The 27,537-nt window shown below is 44.0% G+C and overlaps 1 protein-coding gene across 2 annotated transcripts in view; it reads left to right on the top strand.

Moving 5' to 3' along the window:
• Positions 1-15,806: 15,806 nt before the first annotated feature.
• rasgrf1 (Ras protein specific guanine nucleotide releasing factor 1) overlaps positions 15,807-27,537 on the top strand; it is a gene marked incomplete at its 5' end in the record, with an annotated part of 31,873 nt that continues 20,142 nt past the window's right edge. For both annotated transcript variants that reach the window (XM_083654534.1, XM_083654533.1), the window contains 5 exons: positions 15,807-16,082; positions 24,957-25,063; positions 25,409-25,556; positions 26,927-27,022; positions 27,231-27,484. In XM_083654534.1, coding sequence (XP_083510660.1) covers positions 15,807-16,082; positions 24,957-25,063; positions 25,409-25,556; positions 26,927-27,022; positions 27,231-27,484 — 881 coding nt within the window. The remainder of the gene's footprint in view (positions 16,083-24,956; positions 25,064-25,408; positions 25,557-26,926; positions 27,023-27,230; positions 27,485-27,537) is intronic.

Below are 27,537 nucleotides of genomic sequence, written 5' to 3'. Positions count from 1 at the left end.
ATTCTGCACACACACACACACACACACACACACACACACACACACACACACACACACACACACACACACACACACACACACACCTTATGCACACATAATGCAGTGGTTCTCAACATGGACCACCAGTGGTCCTTCAAGGGGATCCAGGGGGTCCCCAGCAAACAGATAAAAACTTTATCATTATTTCATTTACAGGAAGTTGACACAATTAGAGAATGTACATGTAGAAGAATGACTGGTTTGATCATAGTTTCACTCTCACCTACAATACATAGAATTTTCCATAGAGTCATGAAATTCTGGACAAAATATCAAGAAAGAAATTCTCAGAATTGAGTTTGAGAAGGAAAATCGCATCAAATGCGGAGTCTGAGAGAAGCTCCAGCAGCATTTTTTTGACATATACTGTAGCTGCTGGAGGAATGCTGATTCAGATTGCATCAAAACAAGCAGATTTCATATAGCTATATATATATATATATACTGTACATCTGGAAGGAGTTGCAGTCAGAGACATCATCATTATATATCTACCGTTGTCCCAAGATCCAGTGATCCACAGAGCAGGATGGACTGAGAATCCACATGCCAAGCAGAACAGCACCGTTGTCTTTCACCTTGGCTGAAGCTTGGCACATAAAGAGATAATACCCAGTCTTATCAGCCTCTCACATGTGTTGTTGAGGCAAATCTACTCGGAAATTGGCAATACAAATTGCATACTCATGAGGCATGAAACTAATGGTGGATACATTTATTACAAAAAGAAATCTACTCTCATTTCACGTAATTGCATCCTATACAGAATTTCATTAATCACATTAAAATTTTACTTTTGATTAATATTTGACTAGTCAATAAGGCTAATTGAAGTGGAAAAAATGGCTTGTTGAACTAGGCACCTCGGAGCCTGGAGGGATTTATGGAAGAATGGATCTGAGAGCGAGAAGATAACAATGGTGATAGAATAATAAATAAATCTCTCTGAGAAGTAGCCGGAGGACTGACAGGAGCCGATTAGAGCCTATATGGGTGCTGAAAGTGGCATATTGGCTGTTTGCTCGAGCATATTTCATAGTTCAGCTCTGTAACCACGAGGACATCTTTTTCCCTGTATTACCTTTGTTGAATTCCGACCCAGAGTGAATGTGGGTATATTTAGAGAACTGGATAGAGAAGAATGAGATGAAAACGGGATCCAAACAAGTCCTTAGTTAGGTGGTGTGGTTCTGCTTCATCTGGTGAAACGTTTGTGCAAAAGCAAGAGTTCTAAATAATCTGAGGTTTTGGGATGGGATTAGACAAATCTGAACACATTCTAACCCCTGACTTTAAAAGGGGTTTTCACAACTACTGTTTGCAACCAAAATGTTACACAGTTTTATTCTTTCAATATATCATCAAAAATGTGGATTTAGTTTTTTACCTTGATTTCCTTGGTACACGTTTTTTATATACCATTTCAAAGGGATTGTAGTTCAGGACTCAATAAAAATGTAAGATTGATAACCATTTTGAAAGGCAAACCAGCGTCTGTCTGAAAACAATGTCGCAGCTATTGGAAAGGGTTTTTACATCAGAGTTCTCCAACAAGGTCAAGCTGAAGTCATAGTGCAGCTAAGTGCTAACTTTTTAATAATACACTAACTTCCTGCATGGTTAGAATGTCTGTTCATATCAGACGATGTTGCGTTTTTGTTTATGACATATGTTACTAATTTGTGATTTCTAACAAAGACTAAGGTGCCCCATTTAACAGTTGAGGACCAGTGATGTCAATTGTGCATGAATGACATCACTGGAGCAAAACTGAACTCAGCATTGGAAATCGGCAATGTCCCTTATGTTATGTTATGTTATGTTATGTTATGTTATGTTATGTTCTGTTCATCTGAGAAGGATCCTGCTTGGCAGCCGGCTGGCAGCCGAATGGCCCGGCCACCAATTGAAGATTGCTGCATGTGTACAGAACCAATGTGGGACAGCAGTCTATCTTTCACCATCTACTTCCTGTCACTGACTGGCCCCTAATATACTGTAGGCAGCTCTCCTTTGGGCTTAAAATGCAATAGCAGCCATTCACAGCAACAATCAATCTTTGTTGCCAAGACACTGTAGCCCTTAAGGACCTGAGATGTATAGGCTACTCGAGTTTTCCTGTAAGGGCCTATATACCTATACCACCACTACTAGTACTACTACTACTACTACTATTACGACTATTACTACTACTATACTACTATTGCATGAGATGTAACAAAAAATCCCCCAGAGAAAGGGGGACATACTAAAAATGGGCTCTTTTGGCTCAAGGTAGGCTAATAGCAAAACTTTTAGCGCTGTACGTGGCCTCTTTTAAAAATGGCTGTATCACTTCCTTTATCATGGAGGGCATTTCTTTTTTTCATTAATTATTTGCAGGGGTGGAAAGAGCACCAAAAAATCTACTCAAGTAGAAGTGTACTGTTACTTTGATGACATTTTACATAAAGTAGAAGTAGCATTACTGGTTTAAAAATCGAATTGAGTAAAAGTAAAAAGTAGCTGATTTAAAATGTACTCAGAGTAAAAGTTAGTTACTTTTTGTGGGCGGCTGGGTTATATCATCTCAAACTAGGTTGTTTTTCCTCATTTTCTTCAAGTTCATCCTCAACTTCAACCAAACCCAATGGGGTTTCAGTTGGATTTAGGTCTGCAGATGTGTTTTCTCATCCGTCTCTCCATCCCCTCTGTGATTAAGCACCAGCACCACGTATTCTCGTTGCTGCCTGACTGACCGTCGTTCACCTTGAGGGGGGTGAAGGGGCTGTTGATGCATCACATCAGCTGAGATAATGGAATTTTTATTGAGAGTGCTCGTCAACACTGGTATAAACTTGCCTGGGCCTGGTGAGCACTAGGCTGTAGTGTAAGTGATAACCTTGCCTGGGCCTGGTGAGGACTAGGCTGTAGTGTAAGTGATAACCTTGCCTGGGCCTGGTGAGCACTAGGCTGTAGTGTAAGTGATAACCTTGCCTGGGCCTGGTGAGCACTAGGCTGTAGTGTAAGTGATAACCTTGCCTGGGCCTGGTGAGGACTAGGCTGTAGTGTAAGTGATAACCTTGCCTGGGCCTGGTGAGGACTAGGCTGTAGTGTAAGTGATAACCTTGCCTGGGCCTGGTGAGGACTAGGCTGTAGTGTAAGTGATAACCTTGCCTGGGCCTGGTGAGGACTAGGCTGTAGTGTAAGTGATAACCTTGCCTGGGCCTGGTGAGGACTAGGCTGTAGTGTAAGTGATAACCTTGCCTGGGCCTGGTGAGCACTAGGCTGTAGTGTAAGTGATAACCTTGCCTGGGCCTGGTGAGCACTAGGCTGTAGTGTAAGTGATAACCTTGCCTGGGCCTGGTGAGGACTAGGCTGTAGTGTAAGTGATAACCTTGCCTGGGCCTGGTGAGGACTAGGCTGTAGTGTAAGTGATAACCTTGCCTGGGCCTGGTGAGGACTAGGCTGTAGTGTAAGTGATAACCTTGCCTGGGCCTGGTGAGGACTAGGCTGTAGTGTAAGTGATAACCTTGCCTGGGCCTGGTGAGCACTAGGCTGTAGTGTAAGTGATAACCTTGCCTGGGCCTGGTGAGGACTAGGCTGTAGTGTAAGTGATAACCTTGCCTGGGCCTGGTGAGGACTAGGCTGTAGTGTAAGTGATAACCTTGCCTGGGCCTGGTGAGCACTAGGCTGTAGTGTAAGTGATAAACTTGCCTGGGCCTGGTGAGCACTAGGCTGTAGTGTAAGTGATAACCTTGCCTGGGCCTGGTGAGGACTAGGCTGTAGTGTAAGTGATAACCTTGCCTGGGCCTGGTGAGCACTAGGCTGTAGTGTAAGTGATAACCTTGCCTGGGCCTGGTGAACACTAGGCTGTAGTGTAAGTGATAACCTTGCCTGGGCCTGGTGAGGACTAGGCTGTAGTGTAAGTGATAACCTTGCCTGGGCCTGGTGAGGACTAGGCTGTAGTGTAAGTGATAGCCTTGCCTGGGCCTGGTGAGGACTAGGCTGTAGTGTAAGTGATAACCTTGCCTGGGCGTGGTGAGCACTAGGCTGTAGTGTAAGTGATAACCTTGCCTGGGCCTGGTGAGCACTAGGCTGTAGTGTAAGTGATAACCTTGCCTGGGCCTGGTGAACACTAGGCTGTAGTGTAAGTGATAACCTTGCCTGGGCCTGGTGAGCACTAGGCTGTAGTGTAAGTGATAACCTTGCCTGGGCCTGGTGAGCACTAGGCTGTAGTGTAAGTGATAACCTTGCCTGGGCCTGGTGAGGACTAGGCTGTAGTGTAAGTGATAACCTTGCCTGGGCCTGGTGAGCACTAGGCTGTAGTGTAAGTGATAACCTTGCCTGGGCCTGGTGAGGACTAGGCTGTAGTGTAAGTGATAACCTTGCCTGGGCCTGGTGAGGACTAGGCTGTAGTGTAAGTGATAACCTTGCCTGGGCCTGGTGAGGACTAGGCTGTAGTGTAAGTGATAACCTTGCCTGGGCCTGGTGAGCACTAGGCTGTAGTGTAAGTGATAACCTTGCCTGGGCCTGGTGAGCACTAGGCTGTAGTGTAAGTGATAACCTTGCCTGGGCCTGGTGAACACTAGGCTGTAGTGTAAGTGATAACCTTGCCTGGGCCTGGTGAGCACTAGGCTGTAGTGTAAGTGATAACCTTGCCTGGGCCTGGTGAGGACTAGGCTGTAGTGTAAGTGATAACCTTGCCTGGGCCTGGTGAGGACTAGGCTGTAGTGTAAGTGATAACCTTGCCTGGGCCTGGTGAGCACTAGGCTGTAGTGTAAGTGATAACCTTGCCTGGGCCTGGTGAGCACTAGGCTGTAGTGTAAGTGATAACCTTGCCTGGCCCTGGTGAGCACTAGGCTGTAGTGTAAGTGATAACCTTGCCCGGGCCTGGTGAGCACTAGGCTGTAGTGTAAGTGATAACCTTGCCTGGCCCTGGTGAGCACTAGGCTGTAGTGTAAGTGATAACCTTGCCTGGGCCTGGTGAACACTAGGCTGTAGTGTAAGTGATAACCTTGCCTGGGCGTGGTGAGCACTAGGCTGTAGTGTAAGTGATGGCGCTCTGCCAGGATCTGACCATTAAGACTCATTAGTGCCTATTGATAGCCCTGATGATAGGCACTCTGAAAGGAGGCAGCCAAGGAAAAGGTCAGCATATGGATCTTAATTTGACCTCACTAACCCATCGCTGATTGGCAGCATCTGTCATCTTTAGATTTGATTGAGCTGTGATTGAGTATATAACCCCTTGCAGGCTGTGTTGCTGCCCCTCTTCCAGATGGAATATGTGCCTGCCAGCCTTGATGGCACCACTGTCTCCTGTGCCCATGTGTCCTTTGGCCTGTGAATACAGTAGGACTGGTGCTGGCGCCCCCTTCATGTCAGTCGTGTACCTGCAGCACCCCCCCCCCCCCCCCCCCCCCCCCATATTAGACTTCCAGTTCCAATTACAGTCACAATAATGACGCTGACATGCAAACAAACAATATATCAGGGATTTAGTCAACAAAATTCACATTGCATTTCTCTTGTGTTCTTGTTTTTCAAATGTAGGCTCAGGCCAATGCTTAATTTTCAGTGTTTGTATTGACTGGATGTATACGGCGCTGCCAGTATGTCTGCACACACAGCTCTAATCTAACCTTACACCACATTTCCTCATTTTCATCCAAAACAACGCATATGAAGCGGATCCTGAAGAGGTCAGACTGAGCATCGCCGTGAGCACTGGATGAAGAAGCATGGAGGCAGCAGTACATTGTGGAGGCCAGGGGAAGTGGGGCAGAGGCAACATCAACAATCTCCTCCAACTCCACTCTAGCGAGCAGAGAGAGGAGATGACGAGGAGTGGATGGATAAAACGAGAGAAGATGCTCCAAGGAGGAAAGTAAGGCCTTGGTTACGTAATGGAGAGACTTGTTTACGTCTCCCCTCCATGAGTTCATATTAGCTTATGGAACACACCCTGCCATTGAGGCGCTTCTTGGGCTCTGCCACGCTGCATTAATGTCTTTATTCATAGTCGCTGGTAATTGGCCTACTTTGAGGCAGTGTTTTGTCTCTAATGTGCACATCAGAGAGCTACAGTAAGGAACACATGATAACAGAGAGCTACAGTAAGGAACACATGAAAACATCAGAGAGCTACAGTAAGGAACACATGAAAACATCAGAGAGCTACAGTAAGGAACACATGATAACATCAGAGAGCTACAGTAAGGAACACATGATAACAGAGAGCTACAGTAAGGAACACATGAAAACACCAGAGAGCTACAGTAAGGAACACATGAAAACATCAGAGAGCTACAGTAAGGAACACATGATAACATCAGAGAGCTACAGTAAGGAACACATGATAACAGAGAGCTACAGTAAGGAACACATGATAACATCAGAGAGCTACAGTAAGGAACACATGATAACAGAGAGCTACAGTAAGGAACACATGATAACATCAGAGAGCTACAGTAAGGAACACATGAAAACATCAGAGAGCTACAGTAAGGAACACATGATAACATCAGAGAGCTACAGTAAGGAACACATGATAACAGAGAGCTACAGTAAGGAACACATGATAACATCAGAGAGCTACAGTAAGGAACACATGATAACAGAGAGCTACAGTAAGGAACACATGAAAACACCAGAGAGCTACAGTAAGGAACACATGAAAACATCAGAGAGCTACAGTAAGGAACACATGATAACATCAGAGAGCTACAGTAAGGAACACATGATAACAGAGAGCTACAGTAAGGAACACATGATAACATCAGAGAGCTACAGTAAGGAACACATGAAAACATCAGAGAGCTACAGTAAGGAACACATGAAAACACCAGAGAGCTACAGTAAGGAACACATGAAAACATCAGAGAGCTACAGTAAGGAACACATGATAACATCAGAGAGCTACAGTAAGGAACACATGAAAACATCAGAGAGCTACAGTAAGGAACAAGTGAAAACATCAGAGAGCTACAGTAAGGAACACATGAAAACACCAGAGAGCTACAGTAAGGAACACATGATAACATCAGAGAGCTACAGTAAGGAACACATGATAACATCAGAGAGCTACAGTAAGGAACACATGATAACATCAGAGAGCTACAGTAAGGAACACATGAAAACATCAGAGAGCTACAGTAAGGAACAAGTGAAAACATCAGAGAGCTACAGTAAGGAACACATGAAAACACCAGAGAGCTACAGTAAGGAACACATGATAACATCAGAGAGCTACAGTAAGGAACACATGATAACACCAGAGAGCTACAGTAAGGAACACATGATAACATCAGAGAGCTACAGTAAGGAACACATGATAACATCAGAGAGCTACAGTAAGGAACACATGATAACACCAGAGAGCTACAGTAAGGAACACATGATAACATCAGAGAGCTACAGTAAGGAACACATGATAACATCAGAGAGCTACAGTAAGGAACACATGATAACATCAGAGAGCTACAGTAAGGAACACATGATAACATCAGAGAGCTACAGTAAGGAACACATGATAACACCAGAGAGCTACAGTAAGGAACACATGAAAACATCAGAGAGCTACAGTAAGGAACACATGAAAACATCAGAGAGCTACAGTAAGGAACACATGAACACACCAGAGAGCTACAGTAAGGAACACATGATAACATCAGAGAGCTACAGTAAGGAACACATGAAAACACCAGAGAGCTACAGTAAGGAACACATGAACACACCAGAGAGCTACAGTAAGGAACACATGATAACATCAGAGAGCTACAGTAAGGAACACGTGAACACACCAGAGAGCTACAGTAAGGAACACATGATAACATCAGAGAGTTACAGTAAGGAACACATGATAACATCAGAGAGCTACAGTAAGGAACACGTGAAAACATCAGAGAGCTACAGTAAGGAACACATGATAACACCAGAGAGCTACAGTAAGGAACACATGAAAACATCAGAGAGCTACAGTAAGGAACACATGAAAACACCAGAGAGCTACAGTAAGGAACACATGATAACATCAGAGAGCTACAGTAAGGAACACATGATAACATCAGAGAGCTACAGTAAGGAACAAGTGAAAACATCAGAGAGCTACAGTAAGGAACAAGTGAAAACATCAGAGAGCTACAGTAAGGAACACATGATAACATCAGAGAGCTACAGTAAGGAACACATGAAAACACCAGAGAGCTACAGTAAGGAACACATGAAAACATCAGAGAGCTACAGTAAGGAACAAGTGAAAACATCAGACAGTCTTTTGCTGTATTAAAAAAAATCACACTCAGGTGTTGAAGTAAGCGGTGCAGACATGCGGACACCACTTTTAATTAAGAAGAAGAAGACAATTGCTCGAGTGACATCACTGATGACATCACAACTACCTGATGACATCACATCTTCCTTGTTGCCTCGATCCAGATCCAAATCCAGACCCAAATCTCGGGTGACATCACAGTTGACCAATTGCAAATACATTCAACACACAGTTTGTCTGTCAGTGTCATGTAATTGTTGTCTTGGACCCCAGGAAGATGGGGATCCTTTTTTAATAAACAAATAAACACGCATAAAGTGTTGAAATTGTTTTTGACAAAACCAGTCAAGAAGCTTGACATACAGTAGGCTAATTTCTTCCAGACATCTGTATAGCCTCAGAAATTCATATTTAGGCTAGAGAGGATCAGAGGTGAATCCTCATTCATCGCAATAATTCTCAGGTGCATCAAGATCAGCTTTTCGAGGTCCACACACCTTGCAAGAAGCACAGTTAAGCGGACTGTGACGTGTGAAATTCAATTACAGACCTGCTGCGGATGCACTCTGTGTAACCCAGGGAGACTGGAGGAAGCAACAGCCAGGTGGCGACCCTGTAGGCAGTATAGCTAGCTAGCACAAATCACAATGGCCTGGGCCACCGCCAAGAGCTGGGACTCTGCCATCGCACGGCCCACCGACGCTCCAAGAGCAGCTCATGGTCACTCCTCACAGACGCTCTCCTCCACACGTCGCTCGCCTGCACTCAGGTCAGTAAAAAGGGAATGCAATGCACATTGTTTGCCCCTTTGCTCTATAATTCATGTCCTGCTCTGGAAATAGAGTAGGCTAACTCTGGTACTCACTGTTTCATCGGTGCCTGCGGAAAATAGAAACATTGCATATGGAGGATTAACCAAAAAAAGCGGCATATTTTTAGACTGATAAAAGGGGATTATAGTAACGCATTAGCAACGACTATGATTTTATTGTGTTTGGGGTATGATGTGTCACAGCCTATGTTTGTTGATGTTGTTAATGTACTTCTGTAATTATGCCATGTATGTAGGAGGTTAAGCAAACAACCTGGTTGCACAATGTGGTCATCTCAAACTCTCCACCCAGCGTTGACAAAGGCGAGGCATCAACTGGCTGGGCTGATGTGAGGGTGAACTGTAAGTAAACGGGAGATCTTTCTGGGTTGGTAAAGGCTCACCCATGCAGACATGATATCTGTATGTGCACAAGCCCAGACTTCCTACATGTGACCATAAGACTCAGTGTGGCCACTGCAGGGACCGTGGTAATGTCTCCATACTGTTACACAACTGTTCTTAGCATAATACTTTGTCATGGCAACGGCAACCTGTAACCAAGACATAGAGCAGTCACTGTATTTCCTGAAAACTGTAAGTTAGAGATTCTGTGCTGGGGAACAGTGGTTACTGTACAGCGACAGCAGAATGCAGGCAGCGTCTGGTGCATGGGTCCGGTTCCTCTGTGAGTGGCAGGTCAGCTAACCGGTCTTGACACAGGAGAATCAGCCGCAGTTGAGAGGGGGCAATGCCTGCCTGCCACATTGGAGATGGACCATCAGCATGACGACGTGTCAGGCTTCGTTCCAGTTAAAGTCCCCAAAACATGTTGTACTACATGTACCACAACCCAGCTACACCAACTACACCTATAATACAGAATGCACAGTACTCAATCAGAAAGCAGAAACACAGAGGTGTATGTTAGCTATTGCAGGCATTTGCAGCTTTGTATTTTGATTTCAATTTGATGTATTTAAGTACCGTGCACCAATTAGGTGCCCAGCCCATATACTGTACTACAGTAGCCTACATCACACTGTACATCCAACATGGAAACCCACACAACACAAAATGAGTTGTACATTAGTTGTTCTCTAGAAATTTAGACCAAAAAAAAAAAAAAACACACACACATGGGCCCTTTTCCACAGCAGCCATTTTGTGTCTAAAAGGCAGGGTAAACACAGGTGCAACCAAAGGGTTTCCAACTTCCAATCCATTAAGTGTTTCAGTGCTCGGGCCCTCATTAATGTTTTGGTTGCACTTGTGTTCACCCTTCCTTTTAAGGCCAGTTTATACCGATGACTCGCAGTCGCAACGAGACAAAACCATTTTAGAATGTTGCAGGGGAAAGTTGCTGCAGTGTAAACTGGCCCGTCTTATCTCCACTCCAGCTGGCGGATGGCATCGCTGCCAGTTTAAATCAATCAGTCCTCCGGCCAGTATAGCTTCTACAATAAAAAACTAAACCAAATGAAATCCATCCTCAATAACAAGAAAATCCAGTGCTTAAACTTTGCAAGTTGAACTCTCGTTCACAATGAAAGTCACACAATCACTGACATTCCCAACTTGGTCACCCTTTTTCTTATCATTCATATGGATCTATTCATGTTCTGTTGGTGGTGGCACTACGTTGCTTAGCTTGAACACATGGAAAGACATATTTTGGTGGCCCTGTTTGAAGGGGTCGCTGTGTGGGCTCAGGCACTGACAAGCTGCTTTATGTCCCAATACTGCATTACAGGTCCCCCCCACTTCTCTCTCTCTTTTATTGAATTCCTCTTTCCCTAATCGAGATTGTTTAACACAACATCATGCTTTAAAGGGATTTGGTGTGCAGTGTTTGTATGTTTGCATACTCACTTTCAATCAAATGGGTCATGACTGCCACAACAGCCAACTTGTTTCTTTCTACATGACAATGAGCATGAGGGGGCGGAGCCTGGATCAAATCCAGAAAGCCATTTCTAAAAAAAGGAAGGAGTAATTAGTAAATGTCATTTGAGAAGAAGAGTATGGCGAATTAGAAGCCTGGTGGATCATGTAATTAGGACTCGAGCCTTTTCATAGGCAGCACAGGGAAAGACGAGGACACTACAGCAACAGCATATTCTGCACACACACACACACACACACACACACACACACACACACACACACACACACACACACACACACACACACACACACACCTTATGCACACATAATGCAGTGGTTCTCAACATGGACCACCAGTGGTCCTTCAAGGGGATCCAGGGGGTCCCCAGCAAACAGATAAAAACTTTATCATTATTTCATTTACAGGAAGTTGACACAATTAGAGAATGTACATGTAGAAGAATGACTGGTTTGATCATAGTTTCACTCTCACCTACAATACATAGAATTTTCCATAGAGTCATGAAATTCTGGACAAAATATCAAGAAAGAAATTCTCAGAATTGAGTTTGAGAAGGAAAATCGCATCAAATGCGGAGTCTGAGAGAAGCTCCAGCAGCATTTTTTTGACATATACTGTAGCTGCTGGAGGAATGCTGATTCAGATTGCATCAAAACAAGCAGATTTCATATAGCTATATATATATATATATATACTGTACATCTGGAAGGAGTTGCAGTCAGAGACATCATCATTATATATCTACCGTTGTCCCAAGATCCAGTGATCCACAGAGCAGGATGGACTGAGAATCCACATGCCAAGCAGAACAGCACCGTTGTCTTTCACCTTGGCTGAAGCTTGGCACATAAAGAGATAATACCCAGTCTTATCAGCCTCTCACATGTGTTGTTGAGGCAAATCTACTCGGAAATTGGCAATACAAATTGCATACTCATGAGGCATGAAACTAATGGTGGATACATTTATTACAAAAAGAAATCTACTCTCATTTCACGTAATTGCATCCTATACAGAATTTCATTAATCACATTAAAATTTTACTTTTGATTAATATTTGACTAGTCAATAAGGCTAATTGAAGTGGAAAAAATGGCTTGTTGAACTAGGCACCTCGGAGCCTGGAGGGATTTATGGAAGAATGGATCTGAGAGCGAGAAGATAACAATGGTGATAGAATAATAAATAAATCTCTCTGAGAAGTAGCCGGAGGACTGACAGGAGCCGATTAGAGCCTATATGGGTGCTGAAAGTGGCATATTGGCTGTTTGCTCGAGCATATTTCATAGTTCAGCTCTGTAACCACGAGGACATCTTTTTCCCTGTATTACCTTTGTTGAATTCCGACCCAGAGTGAATGTGGGTATATTTAGAGAACTGGATAGAGAAGAATGAGATGAAAACGGGATCCAAACAAGTCCTTAGTTAGGTGGTGTGGTTCTGCTTCATCTGGTGAAACGTTTGTGCAAAAGCAAGAGTTCTAAATAATCTGAGGTTTTGGGATGGGATTAGACAAATCTGAACACATTCTAACCCCTGACTTTAAAAGGGGTTTTCACAACTACTGTTTGCAACCAAAATGTTACACAGTTTTATTCTTTCAATATATCATCAAAAATGTGGATTTAGTTTTTTACCTTGATTTCCTTGGTACACGTTTTTTATATACCATTTCAAAGGGATTGTAGTTCAGGACTCAATAAAAATGTAAGATTGATAACCATTTTGAAAGGCAAACCAGCGTCTGTCTGAAAACAATGTCGCAGCTATTGGAAAGGGTTTTTACATCAGAGTTCTCCAACAAGGTCAAGCTGAAGTCATAGTGCAGCTAAGTGCTAACTTTTTAATAATACACTAACTTCCTGCATGGTTAGAATGTCTGTTCATATCAGACGATGTTGCGTTTTTGTTTATGACATATGTTACTAATTTGTGATTTCTAACAAAGACTAAGGTGCCCCATTTAACAGTTGAGGACCAGTGATGTCAATTGTGCATGAATGACATCACTGGAGCAAAACTGAACTCAGCATTGGAAATCGGCAATGTCCCTTATGTTATGTTATGTTATGTTATGTTATGTTATGTTATGTTCTGTTCATCTGAGAAGGATCCTGCTTGGCAGCCGGCTGGCAGCCGAATGGCCCGGCCACCAATTGAAGATTGCTGCATGTGTACAGAACCAATGTGGGACAGCAGTCTATCTTTCACCATCTACTTCCTGTCACTGACTGGCCCCTAATATACTGTAGGCAGCTCTCCTTTGGGCTTAAAATGCAATAGCAGCCATTCACAGCAACAATCAATCTTTGTTGCCAAGACACTGTAGCCCTTAAGGACCTGAGATGTATAGGCTACTCGAGTTTTCCTGTAAGGGCCTATATACCTATACCACCACTACTAGTACTACTACTACTACTACTATTACGACTATTACTACTACTATACTACTATTGCATGAGATGTAACAAAAAATCCCCCAGAGAAAGGGGGACATACTAAAAATGGGCTCTTTTGGCTCAAGGTAGGCTAATAGCAAAACTTTTAGCGCTGTACGTGGCCTCTTTTAAAAATGGCTGTATCACTTCCTTTATCATGGAGGGCATTTCTTTTTTTCATTAATTATTTGCAGGGGTGGAAAGAGCACCAAAAAATCTACTCAAGTAGAAGTGTACTGTTACTTTGATGACATTTTACATAAAGTAGAAGTAGCATTACTGGTTTAAAAATCGAATTGAGTAAAAGTAAAAAGTAGCTGATTTAAAATGTACTCAGAGTAAAAGTTAGTTACTTTTTGTGGGCGGCTGGGTTATATCATCTCAAACTAGGTTGTTTTTCCTCATTTTCTTCAAGTTCATCCTCAACTTCAACCAAACCCAATGGGGTTTCAGTTGGATTTAGGTCTGCAGATGTGTTTTCTCATCCGTCTCTCCATCCCCTCTGTGATTAAGCACCAGCACCACGTATTCTCGTTGCTGCCTGACTGACCGTCGTTCACCTTCTGGTGAAGTGTTGAATCACAAAGCATTTGGTCTGGCTGTCGCTGGTTTGCTCTACTTGCTTGTCATCCAGAGAGGTTTGATGAGCACGGCGCTTCCCACACACAGTGGAGTCCCCCCTCCCTCTGCTGCGAGCAGCCAGCCAATAGCCTACTTTTCTTGACAACACTGACAGTAACTTAGCAGGGCCAATTGGACAGTTTCTGCAGGCAGCTCATAGGCAAAACTTTAGATTTATTTTACTCTTATCTGAACCAATTTAAAATGTAACAACGCTATACATTAGCCTATTCACCTTATGTTCCAACACAGTGGTCAGCCAGTTACTTCCTATTGTGTTGACACTTCCTGTGACAGCACAGTACTAGTGGCCAGGTAAAACAGACGGTGTTTTGAACAGGAAGTCATAACACAACTGGGTCAAGTGGGCGGGGCTACATAAGGTGAATACACTCCGCCAATTTTCAATGGTGAATTATTTTCCACATATCTGAAAAATGTCAATAGTTTTGCAGACATTCCTTTGGTTTGACAGTTATTGAGAGTTGATTTGAGTTCAGTTGTGGACCAGTGATGCCATTCATGCACAAATGACATCACTGGTCCACAACTTAATTGAAATCAACTCTCAATAACTTTCAAACTAAATGAATGTCTGCAAAACTGTTGACAGTTTTCGGATATGTGTGAGATTATGTGCAAAATAATTCACCATTGAAAATCGGCGGAGTATTCCTTTAAGTAAAAGTAAAGTTACTGATTAAAATAATTAGCCTACCCAAGAAAGTACACAAGTAGCCTACACAAAAAGCTACTCAATTACAGTAATTGTAGGCTACTTGTACTTGTAATTACTTTCCACCTCTGATTATTTGGTTTTGGAGAATCAGTATGATACTTTGTGCTATATGGAGATAGTTTTAACACAAATATCAGCGAGGAAACGTTAAGAGGTTCCAGATGTTCTTCAACAATGTGGATGTAAAAAGCACAACATATATACTGTAGCTCACAAAAAAATACAACAAGCCACATTTTCATGGTGATAATTGTGCATTAATTGGTCGTTTTTTGGCAAAGTAAGCATTGGTGAAACTTTGCCTTTTTGAAATTTTATTTTTTGCTGCTGGTTGTATTATAAAAATAACATGCTGGGGATCAGGACAAAACTTTACTATCAAATGTAAACCGTAAGCTACACTGAATCAGTATAATGCTGGGTTTCATTATAGTGGGTGAATATATTTCTTTATCATTCGAATAAAATGTCTTGTCATTTTCCAATTTCTTCTCATCGTCCAGATGGAGGTGACAGCGAGAGGAAACGTATGCGGGATCTTTTAAATTAGCTGTTGTAATGTCGCTGTCCAAGGTTCTGAAATCTGCTTTTCCAAGCATGCGTCACGTGACTTCACCCAGCAGCACTGCCTAGCTCAGCACCAAGCCGACTGCTTTCTGGAGATTTCATGTGAGAAAAGGACAAACCCCGAACCCACTCACTCTCATCTTGCGTTCTTTTACACCATTTTTCTCCGTCTCCCTTCGCTATTTATCATTGGGATAATGTGGACCTTCAAAGCGCTCGGAGTATAGCGAGAGATTTTGGGATGCTGGACTTGTGCTTTTCGTTTTGTTGCCCTCTTTTTACTTAAATGCCAACACGGTGAATGCGGTCGGAGCGGACAAGCCTGCTGCTTAGAGGTCCGCATTCAGAAAGTATATATATATATATATATATATTTTTTTTTTGCGAGTTCAAAAGGATGTAACCTAGCAGCTGCCTTTTCATCAAAAATGCAGAAGGGAATACGACTTAATGATGGTCATGTCACCTATCTGGGGCTTTTGGCAAAAAAAGATGGTACAAGACGAGGGAGCTTGAGCAAAAAGAGCTCAGACAACACAAAATGGCACACAAAGTGGTTCGCTTTGTTACAAAATATGCTCTTTTATTTTGAGAACGAGTCTAGCTCTCGACCGTCGGGATTATACCTGTTGGAGGGAAGCATATGCGACAGGGCGCCTTCACCAAAACCCTCACTGTCAGCCAAGGAGTGTTTAGAAAAGCAGGTATGGAGAGTTCTCGAGTTCTCTCGTTCTCTCTCTCTCTCTCTCTCTCTCTCTCTCTCTCTCTCTCTCTCTCTGTGTCTCTCTCTCTCTCTCTCTCTCTCTCCCTCGCACGCACACACACTCGCATTGCTTTTTTGTTCCAGGTTTCATTCCACACTTGTGGTTTATAAGTCTCCATGTAGACTGTGATTTCCGTCTTCTCTGTATTTTGGTCTAAACGCGCTGTTCGTGTGCATATTTTTCTTATTAGCTGTTGCAGGATTATGACCTCAAATACAGCGCAGCGGAATAGCACGAGGTTCCAGATTGCCGTATTCCATGTTGTTATGTAATCCATGGTAGCCTACTAGGCATCAATAACACCTAGTAATGATTATGCGATACCCCATGTTATGCAGCGTTTTATCCAAGCTTTTTCTTTTCTTTTTTTCTTTCCATAGGCTATCATTTTCAGTTTAGGGTGATGTTGACGGATCAGATTGATTGCTTTATATGCTTACCGGCCGGTCAGATATTTTGGTTTTGACTTTGAAGTTATCTTTGAAGTTTTTTTTTGCCATATTTTCCTTCCAATAAAATGTGCCAAAGAAAAAAGGGGGGGAAACTGCCTCGAGGTCGCCATCGTGCGGGGAAATCATGAAATTACAGTTGAAACTGAACAGGGTTCCTGTGATCAGTCATGTCTAATCTAGATGACCTGATTGAAATGATTCCCAGTCTACTCAGTCAGACTTTCCGTTTACATTCTGCACTATAATTACAGCATTACATCTTATGAGTAGTTATGGTTTTTCCTTGTCCATTTATTCCTTATCTCAGCCAATCCTGTGAAGTGTTGGCTATAACAGTCCCACATATAATAGACTAGCCTAGTAGGGTTGGGAAATGTAAGTCATAGCCAATGTGTGAGAGTTTAATATTTGCCTGCTTCTGTCACATGAGAGCATCAGACATCAGAGACATGAATGAAAGGAAAGGTGACTGTAATGATGGCCTGTTATAATTGTTATTCCATCTACATATACGCTCTAGGAGCATTCTGCTTCAGTGCTCAGGCCTCTGGCTCTCTTCTCTCCAAGCTCTGTGCCTGGCTGTGTACGTAGAGGGCTGCAATCCAAAGTGAGTCTAGGCTCTTCCTGTGAACAGCTGCCCCTGTGCTGACAAAGCAGAATGCAACACACTGGCTAATGTTATGCTCTCCCAGTTGCTTTAAAGGCAACCAAAAGCTTCCTCATTAGTCTACAGCAATTTTGTTTTATTCGTTGTTCTTTTGTCGACAATGTTGCGTCCTCTATCCAGTTATATCTGTACGTCATTTAGGCAAATGTAGCTATAGCCTACTGTTTTGTGGTTATTGATTTTTTTGTAATTACATGAATGGAAATGTGAATAGATTCAGATAACCCCAGTTATCAGAGGGCTATGGAGCCCTCTGATTGAATTCAGAATAAACTAAGATATTTGATTCATTTTGTTCTATGAATGCTGCTTTCTCATCACTGAAAACACTGTAACATAAATAATGAAAGACTGATGGGACTGATATCATGGGCTGCCTAAGACTTACCCTGTAATGTAAACAATCAAACATCCAAAATCCATAACAAATCTTTTATTAGAAATGTTCCAGAGGAAGAATGAGAGTAAGAAAATATCGCCATTATCTTCTGTGACTGCCTAGATGTGGATGGATTTATGGTTTTGACTCAACATTTTAGAAAACCACTATAATCCCTACATTATATTTTTCCTCAAATGCAGTTAGTCTGAAAATGATAATGCGTTTGAGCCCAAGGTTTCTATGGCAACCCTTATTTGCATCCTAAAGAACGATGCAGTTGGAAGAGGCGAGGTAACTGAGAGAAGTATTGTCGCATCTCTTCTATAATGTGAGTGCTATCAGGGCTACATTTGTGCCTTGCTACCTTGGAGGAGTCAGAGTCCATTTATAGAAAACCCAGTGCTCTCACGGTGGGGAAACAACAGTGTTTCAGCCCTTTCTACATGAAGCCTTGGCAGAGAGTAACGCCTGATCTGTAGGGGCGTGGAGAAGGCTAATGTCCAAAATAAAACTACTCATTAGAAGAACATAGTGGATGGAGGTACAATTATAGTGAGACTTAAATTCTGGATTACTGTGGTATAGTATCATCATACCATTATGTTTCAGCAAAGTCCTATTTATTGTTTTTTCTGCAGTAAAACGGAGCTGTTTATCAGTCAGTGGCAATTCTATAAGGTACAATAATTATTTTACTTATGATAGTAACTAAAAAAGTTATTTTACTGAAGACAGTTCAATTAATCAAAAATATTGGATTTTATTATTTACCATTTGCAGCTTCTAGTGTTTCAGCATGGTTTTAACTAGGCAAAATAATTTGTATACCACCTTTCAAAACAGAGTTACAAAGTGTCTCTAAATTCGTCTCCTTTTGTAAATGAACAAGGGCAAATTCGACCCAGGACCACGTGCGTCTTTGGCACAAATAGCATACACTTACTCTGGAGATGATGCACCACTTGTCCTCTTCTCCCTACTTATTCACCTTATTCCTGGACTTACGTTTCCCATGATTCTCAGCGGTTGCCGGTTGTCGACTTCCTGTTTACATTTTGTTCACTAGCAAGGACGTGCACGCCGCTGTCAAAGAGTGGGAACCTTTGGCTTATTTGATCCGAAATGGCTAAAAATAGTAACGTTGTGTGGTTGCATAGCGGCAATATTTTACAAAAGCGAGGTGAATGTCAATTAACTCGTACTGTATGGGCTTATTTTTGCCTAAATTGCTAAAAATAGTGTGTGGTTGCATAGCGGCCGCTTTTGTTTTGAAGGCTAAACGTCCAAACCGGAACTCTTATTATTTGGTCATTGAACGGAGCTTTAGCGGTCTCTCTCTTTCAAGAGTCAATATATTGTCACTCCGTTGTACAATTATGCACGTGTGAAATTATTGTGCTGGGGGCTCCATTACAAGACATAGGTAGGTACAAAGTCACAACAATTATTATGATTATTTTCAGTCTCTTTCGCTATGAACGGCCTTGGGCGGAAACAGGCAACCGGCAGCTGGAAACAGGGAGGGAGGGTGTCATGGAAGCGCCCACGGTCTCATCAGGAAACTTGTGAATACTCCCACCACTTATAGCCTCAGCCAGGAAGGATATCACCGATGACATCACTGATGACATCATCACTGATGGCATCATCACTGATGACATCATCACTGATGACATCCTATCCGTTATCTGTTCCTGACTGAATGAATGAATGCATGACTCACCTTCTCTTGACCACGCGCTTGCACACACTTCGCACGCGGTAAAAACAGAAGTACCATTTTAAAAAAGTGGGTGGCGGTGTGTGTCACGATTGTGATGTCATCAGTGATGTCATCAGTGATCTTCTGGCTTTCCGGCAGACTGGATGCCTTGCAGCACATTGTTGCCTCTTACAGAATATTACACAAATTCCAGACTTGGGGGTCCGCCCCCTCCTCAATGTTCCTCCATCTGGCCGCCTCGCTCTCCTCTTTGACCGCCGTGTTCCCGCTTCAAATCCTGCTTGACAGCCTTCGGTGAGGAATTGCCATCAGTGATTTCACTTGAGCAATTGTGATGTCATCAGTGAGTGATGTCACTTGAGCAATTGCTATGTCATCAGCGATGTAATAAATCCTTTGTGGCTGAGCCTAAGTGGTGGGAGTATAAGTAGGGAGAAGAGGACAAGTCTCCACCCGAGGAATTGTGTGTGCGTAGCGCGCAAGATGCCTAGTACAGTATATCACTGCTTTTATCAATGCCTCATCAGCTCGGATCATTTAGACTTGTTAAGACATGGAGCCGTTAAAGGTGTTTGAGAGAGCATGACTCAGCCATAACCATAACGCACACAGTGTACTTAACATTGCCTCATATCAGACACTTGGCCCGCTCTTAGAGAGAGGACGAGGGGAAACTACAACAACATGCATGCTTCCCTGAGAGAGGACGAGGGGAAACCACAACATTATCCATGCTTCCCTGATCTTAGAGAGAGGATGAGGGGAAACTACAACAGCATGCTTCCCTGCTCTTAGCCTCGGTTCACACCAGGCGCTATTCAGAACATGCTAAACTGGTCACACCAGAAGCACTCTCTTTTCCTCAGCGCCTCGCTCAGCGCTGTCCTCCCCCCGCTCCCAACTTGCATTGACTTCATGCCTGGCAGCTCGGGTGCAGTGCACGCTTGAAAAATAGAACAGAAGCTGAAACTATCGCTGCAGCATAGCTTCAGCGTGGCTTCAGCATGGTGTGGCATGCAGCTGGTGTGAACGGTCTCGCCTGTTAACAGTAGCTTCAGTGTGGCTTCAGCGTATGGTGTGACCAAGGGCTTAGACAGTGGACGAGGGGAAACTACAACAACATGCATGCTTCCCTGCCAGAGAGAGGACGAGGGGAAACTACAACATGAATGCTTCCTGGCTGAGGGGAAACTACAAGAACATGGATGCTTCCCTGCTCTTAGAGAGTGGACTAGGTGAAACTACAACAATATGCATGCTTCCCTGACAGAGAGACGACGAGGGGAAACTACAACAACATTAATGCGTCCCTGATGAGGGGAAACTACAAAAACATATGGTTCCCTGACGAGGGGAAACTACAACAACATGCATGCTTCCCTGACGAGGGGAAACTACAACAACATGCATGCTTCCCTGGCGAGGGGAAACTACAACAACATGCATGCTTCCCTGACGAGGGGAAACTACAACAACATGCATGCTTCCCTGCTCTTAGAGAGAGGACGGAGAAACTACAACAACATGCATGCTTCCCTGCTCTTAGAGAGAGGACGAGGAGAAACTACAACAACATGCATGCTTCCCTGCTCTTAGAGAGAGGACGAGGAGAAACTACAACAACATGCATGCTTCCCTGACGAGGGGAAACTACAACAACATGCATGCTTCCCTGCCAGAAATAGATTTTCTTTGACGGTAGGATGAATACCTAATGAATGTGAAGATGGAAGAGCAGTCAGCCATGAATAATGATCAGTTGCAGGTTGATAGGCGCCTGTTGAACATCTGCAGGCCAAAGATTAGAGTCTGCTCTCACTCAATGGCTGGCATAGTCCATAAGAAAGATGACATTTTACTTGTGTGAGTTGTGGCTTTCGTTTTGCCTTGGCTCTCCTCCATGGGATTTTTGTTCACTAATAGACTACACCGACTGTATAGGCTTTCGTTAAAAAAAGCCATTGCAATATAGACGGTTTTCACCAGCTGCAACCCCACAGCACTTCCTTTTTCTCAGCTTCTTCTTCTGTGTTTTATGGCGGTTGGCATCCTTAAATGTTGCATTACCGCCACCTGAATTGTATCAGCTTCACAGTGCTAACTATTGACAGTGTCCACTTTCTCAGCTATTCACGGGAAAACACTGACATAGCCTACTTCTATTTCTATTTTTGCTATGTAAACGTTTAAATGTAAAGATAGGCCTATGCGTGCAATAACGTACTGATAGTCAGCTTACTCTGTAACATGTAGCTTTTATTAGCCTCTCAGGCTAGCTCCGGGACGCAATCTTTTTTTTTCCCATGATGGCGAAGGCATGACCCGCCCCTCTCTGCCTCTAATTGGCTGACTGCACTCGGCTGCTCTCGGCTGCTTCCCAGGCGAGCCAGAAGTCATCTCAAACGAGCCGTTATAGCCTCTATACTTTCATTCAATGTCACGATGCTGCGGGGGGAAGTAGGCTACTTAGCTTAACTACGAAAATAGTGTCCGCTGTTTATCTTTTACTTTACTTTATTTCATTTGGCAGACGCTTTTATCCAAAGCGACTTACATCACATTTCAATACAATTCATTCAGAGAAATACAAACAATGAAAACATAACTAAAAACCATATATAATCAATAAGGGTTAACCGATTCCGGAGGGACCCAGGTGTAGCCCGAAAAGGTAAGTTGAAGAAATAAATGTTCAGTTTGAACAACACCCATTCTGGTCATTATAGAGCAAGATGATCGCTTCCACTACCAGGGCCGCCCAGAGGGATGGCAGTGCCCCTGGAGGGGTCCAGCCCCTCTCCTCTCCCTCTCCCCCTGGTTCCCCCCCTCCTCTCCCCCCTCTGGTCCCCCCTCTCTCCTCTCCCCTCTCCTCTCCCCTCCTCTCCCCCTGGTTCCCCCCCTCCTCTCCCCCTCTCTCCCCTCTGGTCCCCCCTCCTCTCCCCTCCTCTCCCCCTGGTTCCCCCCCTCCTCTCCCCCTCTGGTCCCCCCTCCTCTCCCCCTGGTTCCCCCCCTCCTCTCCCCCTCTCTCCCCTCTGGTCCCCCCTCTCTCCTCTCCCCCTCTCCTCCTGGTTCCCCCTCTCTCCTCTCCCCCTGTCTCCCCTCTGGTCCCTCCTCTCCCCTTCTGCTCTCCTCTCCTCTGGTTCCCCCTCTCTCCTCTCCCCTGGTTCCCTCTCTCCTCTCCCCCTGGTTCCCCCTCTCCTCTCCCCCCTCTGGTTCCCCCTCTCTCCTCTCCCCCTCTCCCCTCCTCTCCTCTGGTTCCCTCTCTCCTCTCCCCCTGGTTCCCCCTCTCTCCTCTCCCCTCCTCTCCTCTGGTTCCCCCTCTCTCCTCTCCTCCTCTCCCCTCCTCTCCTCTGGTTCCCCCTCTCCTCTCCCCCTCTCCCCTCCTCTCCCCCTGGTTCCCCCTCTCCTCTCCCCCCTCTGGTTCCCCCTCTCTCCTCCTCTCCCTCTGGTTCCCCCCACCCACCCCCATCTGCGGTCGCCTTTTATACACGTCTCAAACAACGCAGGACAACGTGATTGGCTGGCTCAGATTTGAACAGATCTGAGCCAGCCAATCGCGTTATCCTGTGATGACGTAATGTCCTATGACCCATGACCGGATGGACCATATATGGACTTCCTCCCCCCCCGGCTGCGCTATCATAGCTGCTGACTGTTACTGCACTATCCGTCAGATCCGTGACATGGACGTTACTCTGCAGAAACTACAGTAACAAAATCACGAATTGCTCTGTTTTTGGAGCTCTGCATGTCTGTGTTTGTCTAGTTAATGTGTTAACGTTAGCTAACGGCTAACATTCGCTAGTTAGCCAACCAACCAGCAGCTAACATTAGCTAGCTAGCTAGCTTACCGGAAGCGATATTTTTTTTGGATGACGGCGAAGGCATAACCTCTGGCCCTCTCTGCCTCTGATTAGTGGCAGCGTTATAAACCATAGATATGACTATATTAAAAACATAAACACACTGGCGTCTTTCATGCGGGCTAGCAAGCGTAACTGCTGTATGTCTGAGTCTGACCCACTGAGTTTGACGGTCTGACCACAGACTAGAAAGAGATGTAATGCAGGATAGCCAAGCGAATGTGTTTGGATGGAAGTTTGACGCTAGGCCAATCAGAGGCAGAAAGGGGCGGGTTATGCCTTCGCATAGCCTTCGCCATCATCCGAAAAAAGAATATCGCCTCCGGGACAACAACGCTTCCTACCCAGCGTGTGCACGTCTTTCCGACAGGGGTGGTTGTTATGGCAACTATCAACAACAACAACAACAACTACTACTAACTACTACAAGACATAAAGACCGAAATAGGCTACCTTGTTAATGTGTCTGTCGGAGACACGGCCTAACGTTAACATTTAATATGAGCCGAATATCAGCCTGCGCTCAGCTATGTATACAGGAAGTAAACCGGATATTCAGGTGGGTTGGGACGGTTGTTATTGTTGTCAAGTTAAAACTGTCTATAGATAAACCCAAATATGCACAATCGATACACAGGAAATTAAAGCTTAATGGAACATTTTTAAAATGTAAGTCACATATTATTCTTGCCTTGATATGAGATAAAACTGCAGTCCATCGTTTGGGATCTTATTCCACTGTTCAGATAATAGGTAGCAATTTCTGTGCCAACAAAAATCACAACATTGGATGAAAATCCCATGTCGCTTTTGTTCAAATACTGTAGTTGCCCCACTGTATCATTTAACAATCTCTAGGGGAAACCTTCCTCCTGAAAGAAGCAGGTGGTTGTTTGCAGAGGACCGTTGTAGAGTTAGTTGGAAAACCATCTTCAAATCGTTGTTTTTGTTGGTTTTTACTTTTTTTTTTTATTAATCAGAACAAAATATAGTCAGATATAGCAATAATGTAAAAAGACATAGAGCAGCCTAATTGTAGGTCCTAAACAAGAAGGACACAGGACGCACATGTAAAAAAGAAAATGCTGGCAGCGATTTCCACGCTGCAACTATACACTACTCAAAATTTGTTGTGGTTGGGAATCAAGAGCAGAAGGAAGCACGCTTGTCTAAAATAGAGTGTGGCAACAAACGCAAAAACAGCCTATCGGTTCACATTGAGTGGAGTTGCTAGGTAACAGGTATCGCACAGTTATGTAATTGGCCGCGGCTCCAGCCTCCATGTCTTATGGCATTTCCTCATGGGAACCAGAGCCATCCCAGGAAGCAGGTTGGGGGAGGCTTCCCTCAGTCAGCGTGCTCCATCAATTGCACTCGTGGGCGAGGAAGATGTGGCTTCCCCAGGCCCTCTGTGGTTTTAAATCACCCGCTTGATGTCTTCAGCGAGGCAGTGGAACAAACACAGACAAAAGCAGTGGCGCTTCAGTCAGGCCATGATAGATAGATAGATAGATAGATAGATAGATAGATAGATAGATAGATAGATAGATAGATAGAGATCGATCGATCGATCGATCGATCGGTCGATCTACAGTAGAAAGCATATCATGATAAATGTTCCCTTTTCTGTGTAGTAGCCTATTACATGCCAGGTTAATGATGGTCATGTCATCAGTTTTTTTTAAACTAGGACTTTTCACCCCCCCCCCCCCCCCTGTTTGTTTCAGTACTATTTCACTGTCATCTTCACCCACGAAAACCAAAAGGCGGTGGAGTTACGCACAGAGGATGTAAAGGACTGCGACGAATGGGTGGCTGCAATATCACATGCCAGGTAAAGGAGCACATCAGTGAAATGTGCAGACATGATAATTAGCTGAATTAGTTGGTAGCGGGTAAGTCATCTTTGACTGATGTGCGTAAGCTGTTAGGGGTTGCCATGGTTTCATGTCCCGGTTTAAAATACAAGATATGGCACATATCGCTTTACATGCAGTTACATAATGACACATTAATTCATTACTCAAGTCTCAATAGTTAGATGCTATGTGAAAGTCATGTTATGTACTCTCTGTGTGTGTGTGTGTGTGTGCGTGTGTGTGTGTGTGTGTGTGTGTGTGTGCGTGCGTGCGTGCGTGCGTGCGTGTGTGCGTGTGCATTGCCGTGTACATGACAACAGTTACAGAAACTTGGCCGGCGAGCATGAGACTCTCATGCAGAAGTATCTTCATCTGCTTCAGATTGTGGAGACAGAGAAAACTGTTGCTAAGCAACTTCGACAACAGATAGAAGATGGGGAAATAGAGATTGAAAGGCTTAAGTCAGAGGTAATATTCACTCTCATTCCTTTACCCTCGGGAGTATTTGTTTTGTTTTATGTTTTGTCTTGTTTTCTTTTGTTTTCTTTTGTTTTCTTTGTTTGTTTGTCTTTACTGAGTATGAATGGATCGTCTGATGATAGTCACTAGACTAGAGTATTAAGGTCCTCAACACTAAAGGGAGCGCTGTTAAAATGTCCAGGATTTTGTCCTCTCTGACTGAACCGTGATAGCTGAGGGTTGTAGGATTTTCCATATACAGTACTTATTTGTGGCTGCCCGGCACCGTATCAGACAGACCCACCATAAATAGACTTCTCAAACTGACAAAATAATATTACATTAACAGAGATTCTTGCATTGCACCCAGTCCTTTCCAAAATGTGTCTGCATCCCATGCTCGCCCCAACCTGCCAACAACACAGATAACAGGCGGGAAAACCGTGCATTATGCCGATTATCTTTGATCTTTGTATCGATAAATAGTGTGTGACTCGAGGACAGAAATGGGAGCAGCCTGTATGAGAGATGCGTTCAGGCCGACCACGCTCCACTTTGCATCTCTTCTCAGAAACAATCCCTCAATAGAGTTACGTTCCCTGCCGTATTCTTCAGATCAAATAGTCATTTTACTTTAATGTGCAAATGTGATGCTTGAGATTAAATTATGTGCTGAATATGCATGAACAGGGCTTTATATTGCATCTCTTCTATGAAATGCAATGATAATTAACTACTCTCACTCACAAAGTAAATAGAAACACCTTGAACCAGTTCAAGGCAGTTCCAGTCTGGTTTTCTTTTAGCAACTTGTTTACCTCTTGTCAGTGTGCAGCTCTGTACCTAGTGACACTGCATTTAAGTGACCAATGTAAATCAATATTGATACAGAAATGCCAGCCAGGTGGGGTGTCTGGATACTGGATAGTGTAGCACTTGGCACTCGCCTACCAGTGCGGAAACCTAGGTTCAATTCCCAGTAGCGGTACTTCCAGCTTGGTCAGACATTCCTACAGACACAATTGGCCATGTCTGCAGGTGGGAAGCCGGTGAGGTATGAGTCCTCTGGTTGGTCAGGGTGCCTGTTGGAGGGGAACGGGAACTGGGGGGAATAGCTCAATCCTACCAGGAGCTACGTCCTGCCGGTGAAACTCCTCGCTGTGAGATGGAAAAAAAGCATCTGCCAACTGCACATGTTTCGGAGGAAGCATGGTGCTAGTCTACGGCTCTCCCCAGATCGGCAGAGGCGGTGGAGCAACAACAGCAGGGAGAAATTGGCCAAGTACAATTGGGGAGAAAATGGGAGAAAAAACTTGATAAAAAAATAAATAAAAAATAGCAGCCATGTGAACAGAGTTTTGTGGTTGTTTCCCTGTCAGATCTCTGGACTGCTCAAAGACAACGAGAAGATCCACTCCAGCCCTACAGCTGCGCCCAGCGATGACAACGACAGTGAAATCAAGAAGATCAAAAAAGTAAAGCCTATTTAGTGTAGTACCGTAATCATTTTCGCTATTGATTCAGAGTCACCACCTCACATTACGTGGAAATTATATTATGGATCCTTGAAAAGACATGGACAAGTTTTGAAATTCGTATCCATGATGAAAATGTGTGGGAACCCTGTTATTACGATGCTGAGAAACTGACCATGGCCTTTCAAAACAAAAAACTCTGCTTCAGGTCCAGAGCTTCCTGCGTGGCTGGATCTGCAGAAGGAAGTGGAAGACCATCATTCAGGACTACATCCGCTCGCCACACGCGGAGAGCATGAGGAAGAGGAACCAGGTGGTGTTCAGCATGCTGGACTCAGAGGCAGAGTATGTCCAGCAGCTTCACATCCTGGTCAACAACTTCCTGAGGCCGCTACGTATGGCCGCCAGCTCCAAGAAGCCTCCCATCACCCACGACGACGTCAGCAGCATCTTCCTCAACAGGTGGGCTCCTCTCTCCTCACTCACATGGCACTGGTGCACTTGCAATTCTCTTG

Source organism: Poromitra crassiceps, assembly GCF_964638095.1.
Source record: "Poromitra crassiceps genome assembly, chromosome: 18".
Taxonomy (NCBI): domain Eukaryota; kingdom Metazoa; phylum Chordata; class Actinopteri; order Beryciformes; family Melamphaidae; genus Poromitra; species Poromitra crassiceps.
The sequence above is the reverse complement of the archived record's forward strand: the minus strand, read 5'-3'. Positions and strand labels throughout refer to the sequence as shown.